Source organism: Schistocerca piceifrons, chromosome 3 (assembly GCF_021461385.2).
Source record: "Schistocerca piceifrons isolate TAMUIC-IGC-003096 chromosome 3, iqSchPice1.1, whole genome shotgun sequence".
NCBI lineage: Eukaryota > Metazoa > Arthropoda > Insecta > Orthoptera > Acrididae > Schistocerca > Schistocerca piceifrons.
This window is the reverse complement of record NC_060140.1, coordinates 469,821,067-469,833,911: the sequence shown is the minus strand read 5'-3', so window position 1 is coordinate 469,833,911 and position 12,845 is coordinate 469,821,067. Positions and strand designations below refer to the sequence as shown.

At 40.2% G+C, this 12,845-nt stretch overlaps 1 protein-coding gene across 3 annotated transcripts in view; it reads right to left on the bottom strand.

Moving 5' to 3' along the window:
- Nucleotides 1–12,845, bottom strand: part of LOC124787689 (acyl-protein thioesterase 1) — a 148,831-nt gene that overhangs the window by 125,368 nt on the left and 10,618 nt on the right. For all 3 annotated transcript variants that reach the window (XR_007015991.1, XR_007015990.1, XM_047254516.1), the window contains exon 2: nt 2,039–2,070. Coding sequence is in view for 1 of the 3 variants with exons in the window: in XM_047254516.1 (XP_047110472.1) it covers nt 2,039–2,070 (32 nt within the window). In the remaining 2 variants the exon portion in view is untranslated. The remainder of the gene's footprint in view (nt 1–2,038; nt 2,071–12,845) is intronic.

The window sequence follows — 12,845 nt, the reverse complement described above, 5'->3', positions numbered from 1 at the left end:
ACATGAATAAGTATGTTCACTACAAAGGAGATGCAATTACAGCAGTGATTTCTTGGCAGAACTGAGTGATGTGAGTATGTTATTAATATCACATATTGTAAATTTGAGTACAATCTGACTTGTGTAAAAATTTTGTGCAGTAATTTTTTTTACTGTATTTACTTATTTTTTTTGTGATTTGTGGCTACAAAAGGGTAAGAATTATCATATGTACCTAAGTGTAGTGAACATTTAATGTTTGGTGACAAATTATTATCTTTTAAATGCAAATATGCTTAAGTCCCCACCCCCTCCCTCACCCCTTCCCCAATTCCTCATCCACAAGGGCAATTTCATTTGGGATCTGTGGAAGGCATATTAACATATCTGTTCTCATTTTGTAAATATTTATTGTGTAATCTTGTTTTCTGACATGTTCTGCATTCCACAAGGTCTCCTCAGTGTGGATCAGTGGGGATGAAAAGTACATTCAATCTAATCATGCACTGAGTACACACAAGCTGTTGATACTTTTAGTTAACAAGGTCGAAACTAGTTTTGAACTTTGGAGGTTCAGTATTTATTTGCATTTCACAATAACGACACAATCATTCACCTCAGAGGAGGAATCTGTAAACATACTACTTGTTGCACAAGCATTAACCGAATTGACAAATGATGATCCCTATCATAAATAGTTTATTTAAGTAATTGTTTAATTGAATAGATTCATTGTCAAAAATTGATTGCTTTCATTGTTTTTAAGTAATGAATTGATATCACCTGCTATTTGGATTTGTGTTTTATTCATGTGCACGTATTCTGGAACGGACGGACACAACATGCCTGCAAGTCAGGACAACAATAGAAGTCCCACAAGTTTGCAGTACCTGCTGGTTGGGCACTTTATTCTGTTTCCTGAGATCCTGCCTTAGAGATATGTTGTGAGCCATGAAAGAACTGCCTTGACAATTCCAATGATGTCATGAGCACAGGATATAGCCCTTATTAATGTGTGTTTCTCTTCGGAAATAACGAACCAACTTTGTTAAGCATGGTCACTGTAAACATATGACAAGTGGTTTATGGGAAGAATTGTATTTATTATGAGAATTTGGGTGTTGGATTGTACTCTTAACATCCAGCAATAACTGCAGCAGCACTGGCGAGTGTGAAGAAATAACAAGGTGAGCAATATTAAATAATAGCAGAATGTAGTTCCCAAGCAGACTTTTCCCTGCCAGTCAATATCAAGAAAAAGAAACAGCAGAACATTACGAATGTGATAGCTCCTTGCTACCAGTCAGTCACAATTCCACATAGATCCACCTTACTAAATTGATTCTGTACCAACAACTAGCACAAAAACAGCACTTCACTGTCATGACATACATCAGTAGTGGAGGGTCACTTGACTGGCTGGTACCAGTTTTACACCATCTACAACACTGTAAAGAAACCAATTTGCTCTTTCAAGCTAGTGACTAATATTTTGTCTGTCTAGCTTATTCTGTTTTCTCTTATCACTTTTGAAAACATAATAAATATGGTGATGTTGATATCAATATTTGTAGGGTCTAGCTATAATTTGCATTAAAGTAATTCTCAACTAACTTAAGTAGTTGGTGAAAAAGACATGTATTAATAAGAATTATTGTGAATGCATTTCGTTGGTGATGTTCTTTAATGGTGCCTTTTTTGAGTTACGGATAAAATTTTGACAGAACGATATTAATATGACAACTGTGGACGACAAGGTTTCAAAGAAACAATAAGTTAACATCTACCACTGGGAAACAAATGTGAATATACAAAACTGTCTTCTCTTAATTATGAGACTTCAATGTGTATTATTTATAGACGTGATTCACACTGTGAAACAAAATTTAATGCCATTCAGACAGGAGCCAAGGCTACACATGACATGAGCATTATGGGAATATACTGTATCATGATGGGTTGAAAACTGGTAAATATCTAAAATTCATATTAAAATTTGACAAAGATGTTTTAATCTTAGCTGTAAAGTTGACAAAAACAATTTCAGTTTAGTACTCACCCTGTATCACCAAGGCCATGTAGGAAAATAACCTAAAACAGAGTAAAGAGAATATAATATATTTACTCTTAAAGGAAAATAAGTCTGCAAATTATAGCCTGAAGGTCTGAAAGGCATGCATGATTTTCCAAATGAAAATATTTCAATATTGGGGGAATAAAAATAAAAAGGTAATTAGTTGTAAACAACAGATTACACCAACATAATTTAAATATAGGGTTGTTACAACTGAAGTTAAGTTTTCCTATTAACCACCGTCATGTGAAAGACGAAATACTGCAGCAGTGGGAACAGGAGCACAGTGAAGTACTCAGGGAAGAGAAATAACTGATAAGCATTAACATATTGCTTAACTTTATCATACAGTGTTCTGAGATTTGGTACATGCAGCATTTTAATTTCCAAAGGGACCTGAAGGAGGAGCATATCTGCGCCCGGACATTCTCGACCAATGCTCCGCAAACCACCTGACAGTGTGTGGTGGAGGGTACTTCTGGCACCACTAACTGATCCCTCATTCCCTCTCTTCCACTCGTGAATGACACATGGGAAGAGAGATTGTCCATAAGCCTCTCTATTATCTCTAAATTCTCTAATTTTCTTGTCATCATCATTTTGCAGCATCTACGTGGGAGGAAGAATATGTTGTCTGACTCTCTAGAAATGTCAATAGTAAACCTCTCTGTACTGCATGATGTCTCTCTTGTAGCATCTGCCACTGGACTTTGTTGAGAATCTCTGTACTGCTCTCTCATTGACTAGATGAGCCCATATAAAACACTGCTCGTCACTGGATCTTCTCTCTCTCTCTCTTCTATTAGTCCTACTTGGCAAGCATAACAGACTGATGAAAAATGCACTAGAATAAATCAAATAAGCACTTTTTAAGACACTTCTTTCAAGGGTGAATTACATTTCCTAAAAGATTCTTCCTATGAATCACAGCCTGTCTTCCTAGTATTTGTTTTGTGTAGTCATTCCACTTAAGGCTGCTCTGTGTAGTTACACCTGGGTATTTTACAGTGGTTACAGTTTCCCAATATTTGTCGTCAATGGTGTAGTTGTACAGCAGTGAACCACTTTTCCTATATGTGCCCAATATGTTACATTTATTAATGTTCAGGGTCAACTGTCAGAGCTCTGTAGACCGTTCTGCAAATTGGTACCGTCTTCTAGCATCACTACTTTTTACAGACAACCACATCATCTGCAAACAGTTTTATAGAGCTTCCAGTGCTTTTTACTAGACCATCTACATTTTACAAAGTAGTGGTCCTATCACACTTCTTTGGGGTGCTCCAGAAATTACTTTTACATCTGTTGTTTTTGTTCTGTTAAGAGTGAGGTGTTGAGTTCTGCCTGAGAGGAAGTCTTGAATCCAGTCACAAATCTGATCCAGCTCTTGATACACTTGTATTTTTTCTTCTCTCTCTCTCTCTTTTCTTAATGGCAGTGTGGGATGATATCAAATGCCTTCCTGAAGTCAAGGAACACAGCATCATCCTGAGCACTGGCATCTACAGCACTATGGATCTCTTAGAGGAACAGAGCGAGCTGAGTCCCACACGATCTCCATTTGCAGAATCCATGTTGATTTTTATGGGGGGGGGGATTTTCATTCTCCAAAAATGTCGTAATACATGAACAAAAATATGTTTCATAATTCTACAACAGATTGACGTCAATGATATAGGCCTATAATTATGAACATCTGTCCTAAGGCCCTTCTTGAAAACTATAACGACCTGTGCTTTTCTCCAGTCACTAGGTACTTATCATTGCTCCAGCGAACTATGATAAACTGCTGCTAGAAGAGGAGCACATTATTTCACAAAATTTTTGTAGAATCTTACAGTTATGTCATCTGGTTCCAATGCCTTTCCACTGCTTGCCTCCCTCTTCAGCGACAGTTGTAGGATGTGCCTGATGATCATTGTTGAAGGGTATGGAGGTAGTCAGGTTCTAACACATCTCTAGTGGGTAGATGACAGATTCTGCAGGTAGGGTCAGTCAATTATGTTTTTGCCTGGCATCATATATAGAGCTCTGATGCCTCTTATCATCATCAAGAATAATTTGAGGGTTGTGCAATATTTCCTGTTTTGTCAATGTGTTTGCTTTTCAAGACAATGCACAACAGCACACAGCCCTCATACACTCCACATTCCAGGAGGCAGATTTCACCTGAATGATGTTTTCCGTTTGTTTAATGCATTCAACATTGTTGTTGTCAGCACCATTACAAATACAACAAGAAATGGCCGTGGTTTAAGTATATAAAAACACAGACATGCCAAAAGCTAGAGAAGATAATTTTGCTCTCACTCACTCTTTCTCATATTAGCACACACAATCAACAGCATAAAACTGAACACTTACCAGAGTCCGTGCCTTAAAATGTACTACTACAAATGATTACCAGACCACAAAAGCCATGGAACAACAAGTCTGGAAATGATGGTTGGCTGATCACTTGCATAACACATGGATAAGCCAGCCAAAATATCAGGCACAGCACAATCTCAAAACATGCACCAAAATAATCTAGTCATTTAAAATGGAGGGGGGTCTGCTAACAAACTATCATATGTCTTTCTCATGATGTAAAATACATTCAGTTAATATGTGACAAACTTCAATCAAAATACCACCAGCATCACAAACTGTTGGATCTATAAGTCTTATAAGGAGGGCATGAAGAATCAAGGGGCTGTGCCCTATTCAAAGAGATGTTAAGCAGGCTTCAACACATCTAGCTAGCTGGAAGGATGTACACCATGACATTATAACCCCTTGTTTTGCTCTCAACTTGTTATCCATCATGCCCTGCAATTCTTCCTCCGATTCCTGAACAGAGGCTCCAACTTTAAGTGTCCCACTGCACTTAGTGTCAATGAGTGAGGTAATGCTAAGTTATTCAGGGCCTATTGTGCCAGGAGGCAGCATTGACAAATCCGGAATGTTGGGTCACCAGCCTCTGCACACCAACTCAAATAGAATGGTCCAGTGACTCCAATTGATATCCCAATGCCCTCAAGGCAGACAACATATAACATCTTGAGGAAGGAAGCATGTGCTAAAATATTCAATGAGCTGAGGCTTTTGGTTAGCAAGTCTTGTAGGTGCATGAGCCGGGTTAATTTTGTGTCAAATACATTGAAGGAAAAACTTGCAACACCAAGAAGGAGTTGTGTGACAGATGAAAGCTGGTAGGTGTGTTACTATACCTGAAAGATGATGTCTATTCAAATTTTGCACCACTTGCATAAGAGTGTCACTAATAGCGCCACTATCACGATGCAAATCAGATTTGCTTTAGATATATGGTCATGAGTGTTAGTTACCACTGAGGTTGGACGTGGTGAGCTGATGTTAGTCAAGAATGTCTGTAAGGTGAGAAAGATGTCACTATCAACATCTCACTGAGTTTGAATGAGGTCATGTAATAGAGCTAGACACACTAGATGTTCCTTCTGCGATACTCCAGGAAGACTTGGCAAGAATGCAGCCACTGTACACGATTATACATTCTCATGACTCTGGCTACAAGCAGTCGCAAGAAGACTGGACTACTAACAGCCATGTGGCACTACCAAGAGGGAAGACCACTGTATCCAGCATATGGCTCTATGGCATCCTACTGCATCGGCAGCAGCAATTTGAGCAACAGCTGGCACTACTGTGTCAGAATGAACCGTTACAAACTGGTTACTTCAAGGACAGCTTTGAGCCAGTCGCCCTGTAGCGTGCATTCCATTCATGCCAAACCATCACCATTTGCAACTTCGTTGGCGTCAAGCAAGGGCTCATTGGAGGGTAGGGTGGAGGTCTCTTGTGTTTTCTGATGAAATTTGGTTCTGCTTCAGTGCCAGTGTGTGGTTAGGAGAAGGTCAGTTGAGGATCTGCAACCAACCTGTCAGCGTACTAGACACCGTGGACCTACAACTTGAGTTATGGGGTGTGAATTCGTACGACAACAGAAGCACTCTCTTGGTTAACCCATGCATCCTGACTGCAAATTTGGATGTCAGTCTGGTGATTTGACCCGTTTTACTGCTATTCATGAACAGCATTCCAAAGGATGTTCTCCAACAGGGTAACACTTTCTCACATACTGCTGTTGGAACCCAACATGCTCTACAGAGTGTCGACGTGTTGCCTTGGCCTGCTTGATCGGCAGATCTGTCTCCAATTGAGCACATGTGGGACATCATCAGATGACAATTCCAGCGTCATCCACAAACAGCATTAACCAGTTACGTATTGATTGACAAAGTACAACAGGAACGTAATTCCATCGCAGAAACTGATATCCAGCACCTGCCCAACACAATGCATGCTCTTTTGCATGCTTGATTTCAACGTTCCGGTTGTTACACCGTTTATTAACATACCAGCATTTCACATTTGCAATGGCTTATCTCATGCTTACATTAACTTGTGATCTTGCAATGTTAATCACTTAACTATGTTATCTAGACAAATGTATTCCTGAAATTTCATTTATGTACATTAATTGTTTTTTGATGGTGCGATTTTTTTCTGTCAGTGTAATAGGCCAAAAAGTGCACATTCTCCTTAAAATATAATATATTATCTCACATTGTGATCTCTGGTTGGTTAAGAGTTCAACAATCATGGTTAAAATTGAAAAAAAAGCAGTCTTCTACATTGATAGCCTAAAACCAGCTTTATAGGCCACAGTTTCTACCTCTTTATGGTAAACCGTAGCTGCCTTGTTGTCACTGAAGGATCAGAGGAAGTGTAGAAGATCATGAGGTCATCCACAAAGAACATTTATTAGGGCTCCTGAATGCAAAGAAGATGCCACCGATCGGGACTGCAAACAATGTCATACTTTAGTACACTGCCCTAGGCGACCCCAGTCTCCTGATCAAATTGGTGAGACGAGGTACCATCAGTGCCATATATGGGAAGCACCTGTCCTCAAGGAAGGTTTGAGTAAGAATAGTCAGATATCCACGTAGTCATGATTCATGAAGTTGATGAAGGATGATGCACTTCTAAGCGGTACCCTACACCTTTTCACGGTAAAAAACCGCAGGTGATATGGTTTTTGCTTAAGAAAGACTCCTGCATTGCTGCCTCATGTAGAATTAAGTTTTCAAGGGTGGAGTGGTCATGCCTGAAACTTACTGGCAGTGGCACAGATTATGTTGGCATTCGCGGAGCCACACAAAATGATGGTCGACCATGCACTTTAGAGTCTTACCCTTACTTACTTACTTACTTACTTACTCACTGGTCATACCGGACTCGAGAGTCCATTACCGCAGCGATGTATTTTCGCCATCTGTCCCTGTCTTGGGCTACTTCCTTCCTTTAACCTTCAGTACCTAGGCTCCTCAAATCAGCCTTCACATTGTCCTCCCATCTATGCCTCGGTCTCCCCACAGGACGTTTCCCTTCTAGGTGCCCTACCAGTATTCTGCGCACTGCCCTGTCCTCATCCATTCGAACTACGTGACCCGCCCATCGCAGCCTACGTGATTTAATAATACTGATTATGTCAGGGCTTGAATAGAGTTCGTGAACCTCTTCGTTATGCAGTTTTCGCCACTCTCCACTAATGTCATCCATTTTTCCTCCGAAAATGTTCCTCAAAATTTTGTTTTCAAATACTCGAAACGGCTTTTCATTTTGCACAGTGAGAGACCAAGTCTCACACCCCTACAGCATAGCTGGTAGAATAACAGTTTTGTATATTCTAATCTTTAAATTCCTAGGCAATATTCGTGATTAAAGTAATCTATTCAGTGAGAAGTAGCACGCATTTCCCGCCCGTAATCTCTTCTTCAGTTGATTCAATCTCATTTCTCGAAGTGATGTCCATGCCTAGATACTTAAATGTGTTCACTTTTTCAAACTGCATGTCTCCAACTCTTAACATTTCCTGATCTACTGCTGTTGGCATTCTAGTAGTAACCAGGTATTTAGTTTTGTCTTCACTTATCCTTAGACCTACATCTTCACTAGCCTTGATTAACGCATTTGTATTTGCTGTTACAGATTCTTTCCTATCGCTAATGATGTTTGGATCATCTGCATACCCTAATATCTTAATATTTCCATTTAACTCCACACCCTCTGAATTATCTGCTGCCATTCGTACAATATATTCTAGGACTAAATGAAAAAGTAGCAGAGACAGGGCATCTCCCTGCTTAAGTCCGTTCTTTATTACAAATTCTTCTGACTCCAATTTCCCCATGCGTACTCTACCTTTTGTGTTTTTCAAACTCGCTTCTATAAGTCTAACATACTTCTTTGGTATTCCAAGTTCCAAAAGAATTCTGTACAATTTTGATCGCAATACTGAATCATATGCTTTTGTAAAATCTATGAAAAGATTATGAACGGGTTTATTGTATTCCCATTTCTTTTCCAAAATTTGACGCAGGGTGAATATTTGGTCTATAGTTGATCTGTTCCTCTGAAAGCCAGCTTGGTAATCCCCCACAATTTCATCTGCATATGGTGTAAGCCTGCTTAGCAGAATATTTGAGAAAATTTTGGAACATACTGGTAATAGTGATATCCCTCTACAATTACTACAATCCATTTTGTCACCTTTCTTAAAAATTGGGATCAGAATCGACTCCTGCCACTCTTCAGGTATCATCTCCGAGTTCCATACTTTAGTTATCACTTTGTGAACTACTTCCACCAATTTCTGTCCCCCATCTTTAACTAATTCTGCAGTTATGCAATCTGATCCTGGTGCTTTATGGTTTTTCAATTTGTTGATTGTATCTCTTACTTCCTTTAACGTTGGCTCAGGTATCTGGGGTTCTGCTGTATGTATTTCGTACACCTGCTCTTTTCCTGCTTCCTGGTGTACAGAGTCTTACCCTACAGTTTGTAATGGCTAAACCCCAGAAACTGTTAGGGTTGGTTACCATAAAGGAATTAATGTTGCCTCATTCCAAGTGGCAAGGTAGTCCATCAAACCAGATCTGATTGAAACAAAACAGGAGCTCGCCTTTGGCTCCACGGCACAAATGACAGAGCTTGTCAAAAGGAATCTGATCCTGTCTTGGAGTAGTGTTTCTGGCTATGGAGAGATCCGATTCCAATTCACACATGGGGAATGGGTGACTGGATTTCCTCATTGCACGAGACGAAGCGAAGTCTCTTCATCTCCACAATTCGACAGAATGTCTGGAACTAAGGAGTTTGTCAAGATAATGCAACGACTGTAAAAAAGTGTTCAGCTAAAACCTGACCCCATGTCTTTAAGCATGTCTACCAAGACCTCCTTTCTCAACAAGGCAATAATAAGAGGTGGTGTAACGCCCTTACCTGAAATAATCCTTACCAACTCCTGAACTCCTATAGGGGAAGTGGACCGATTAATGGACGTCACAATTTCTTTCTAGGAATTCCTCTTCTGTTTTTTTATCACTCATTTTGCTGGTACTCTCACAATTCTAAAGACAGGACAATTTTCTGCAGTTGGATGCTGTTAGAACTTCCGGCACCTGGCTCCGACTGCTCAGTGGCATTCTTTGTTCCATGAAGGAACAGGCTGTCATCTGAGGTGGTTACCAGACTGGGAAATTGAATCTGTGGAAACTACGTGGATCACACTAGTGATACTATGCACCATCTCCTGGGTACACTGCTGTTTCTTTAGGACGGCCTGCTGTCTGTATCAAAACCAATCTGACCTCTGAAGCAACAATCTTTGCAGTCTCCTGGCAATCCCCATCACAGTAGGCTGAGCATCTACATTGGAAAGCAGTCACAGGAATGCAGATATGTGCCCACTTCCCACTAAATGAAGTCTGCAAGAGCTAGGCAGCAAAAACAAAGGCCAATGGCTGAAGACGGTCCCGTAGCTGTAGAAAAGTGTCCCATCTGACCAGAGTTAAAAAGGCAGATACACAATAAATGGAGGGGTTGCTTGATAATCCGATCCCTGGGGCATGTGGCAGCAGAACTCCACTGAAGACACCCATGAGGAAGAATGGGTGCAGGAGTGCCTGGAAAAGCTCTGTCAGTATATCTGCATCAGATCTTAGCATGTACGAGAACTTCCACTGAAACTGCTTGCACAGCCATGGTAAGAGGGACAGGAGCAGAGGAGCATCTGTCATTGACAAAACAGCCACGCCACTCTTAGTCCTGTCTCCAGTAACATCATCCTTCCTGAATGGGTGGTAGCTCCTCAATGCAGGCGTGTTTGTGACTAAAATGAATTTTTCCAAGCAGATGCAGAAAGGTCTCTCTTGGGTCAGGAACTGCAGTTCTTACAAATGTGATCAGTATCCATTTCAGTTCCACTACAATATAGAAGCCCCTATGAAAACCTTTGATTCATGATGGTTTTCCTTGTCCTTCTGCCTTGGGGGCAGTGACTTACCTGAGAGGTAAGATGGTGCCCATCTCTTGTTCCTCCATGCTTCTTAAGTACCAATACAAAAGAAGTAACCAACAATGGAAGTTGCATAGCATTAAAAATTTTTTAGCTTCATCATAGGGCTTGCACCTGGTAACTTTCAACTCCTGAATTTCCCTTTTCTCATTATAAACTCCGTACTTCCTGTTTAATACTGGGTGTTCCCTGAAGCAGCTCATACATTAAATGTGAAATTTAAAAGAGTCATGTTATTAATGAACTGGTCCTCCACAATTTCCACATGCAGCCATTCTACTACACGCCAAGTTGGTATGACCCAATCTTTGCCATTTAATGCATCCCACTATGTTGTATTTAGCCGGGAACAAATAGCTGAACTTTAAGATGTATATAGCCTGCAAGAATATGACAGGTTATTTCATAGTGTTGAAGGTTAAAATAAATGTTGCAGTTTTTTCCAGAGTGCCACTGACTCGCCTCATAGTTCACTTCTGTGATACCCATGTTTTTCCACTCTCCATGTAGTTCATTAGGGTCTATCTCTATTATCCCTGAGTATGTAACCGTCACACAAGTTATGGGTGTTATGCAATTCAATCACAACAGGGTAGTCACCAAAGGTCTTGCATCCCAGAAGTTTAGGTACTTCCACATCTACATCCATACTACGCAAGCCACCTGACGGGGCGAGGGTACCCTGAGTACCTCTATCGGTTCTCCCTTCTATTCCAGTCTCATATTGTTCGTGGAAAGAAGGATTGTCGGTATGCTTCTGTGTGGGCTCTAATCTCTCTGATTTTATCCTCATGGTCTCTTCGCGAGATATACCGTATTTACTCGAATCTAAGCCGCACTCGAATCTAAGCCGCACCTGAAATTTGAGACTCGAAATCAAGGAAAAAATATTTTCCCGAATCTAAGCCGCACCTGAAATTTGAGACTCGAAATTCAAGGGGAGAGAAAGATTATAGGCCGCATCTCCATATCGAAACAAAGTTGGTCCATTGTAATATGAGACACAATTTAGGTCGAATGAATGACGATACAGCCACAGTAGTTTGGTTCGAGTCGTAAGTTCGCCGTTAAGCTTTACCAGGTAGCCATTGCTATGCGTCAGGCGCTCCGTCCGTATTTATACGGGTACCCTTCCTTTTCCACGTGCTTCGTCTGGTTTGAATTGATAGCTTATTTTTCTTTGATCTGATAAGCGCAGTTTTCTTTGTTAAAGATGTTTACGTCACTCTAAGCTGAAAATGCGTTACTGTACTGTGTCATGCATTGTTTGTCGCATTCTGATAGTACGTGTTCACGGCCTGTCGCCGCTCCCGGCATGGCTTGCTTTTGTGCGCGCTACCGCCGCTTTTTTTTTTTTTTTTTTTTTTTTTTTTTTTTTTTTAAAAAAAAGAAAGAGGAATCGTCTCATTAGCGAAACAATGGCAAGAAACTGCTATTTGTTGTTACTTGCACTGCTGCTTTCTTTGATAATGATCAACAAGAACCAAATAATAGACTGCGTATGATAGAAGATGTTCTGAACGAGAGTTTAGCGAAAATTTTTCTCCGTTTGAAAATCTTTGCAGGCGCCTCTTTAGTACATTACATTCTACACAGAAGTTAGAGTCATCTTAGATTTAAAAATCAAGTCAATTGCCGCGCTTCATTTCTGACTGTATCACTATTAAGCATAAGAATATTACGAATATAAACATGACATGATATGTATATTCTTCCGCGTTTGCTGTTGTCTCACTCTAGTTTCGTAGTTTATTAGGTAGACCGGATTTAAATGAGATAGCAGCAAACATGAAACAATACACGACAAAATGTTTATTTGCGTATTATTCTTATGGTGACGAGAATACTGCATGTGATTCACAATTTATAAAAGTTCCTATTATAGCAACCATCTCTTCTCACAGATAGGAAAAAATTCAGAACGAGTTGGCCATATTGACAAACATCCCAAACGGTCTTTCCAGTCGGATTTTCGTAGTACATTGAAATGCTGCTACGTTCGAAGATGAACCATGCGGAATTTGTATTTACTTCGTTGGATAATGTATGAAAATGGAGTGGTCGAAACTCGGGGCGGAGAAAATAGCTCGTCTTCCACCTTTTTTTTTTAAATTTATTTACTGACGCACAGGTTTTGGCGCCAGTATTTATCTTTGTGCGTACATAGCATGCATGTGTAGCGCTACATATATTCGACTGCGGAAGTAAGTTGTGGCGGCACCCACCAACTTTTTTCCGAATTTTCGCTGGCTTTGCACTCTATTCTAAGCCGAAGGTGGTTTTTTGGATTACAAAAACCGGAAAAAAAGGGCGGCTTAGATTCGAGTAAATACGGTACGTAGGAGTGAGCAATATACTGCTTGACTCTTCAGTGAAGGTATGTTCTCGAAACTTCAACAAAAGCCCGTA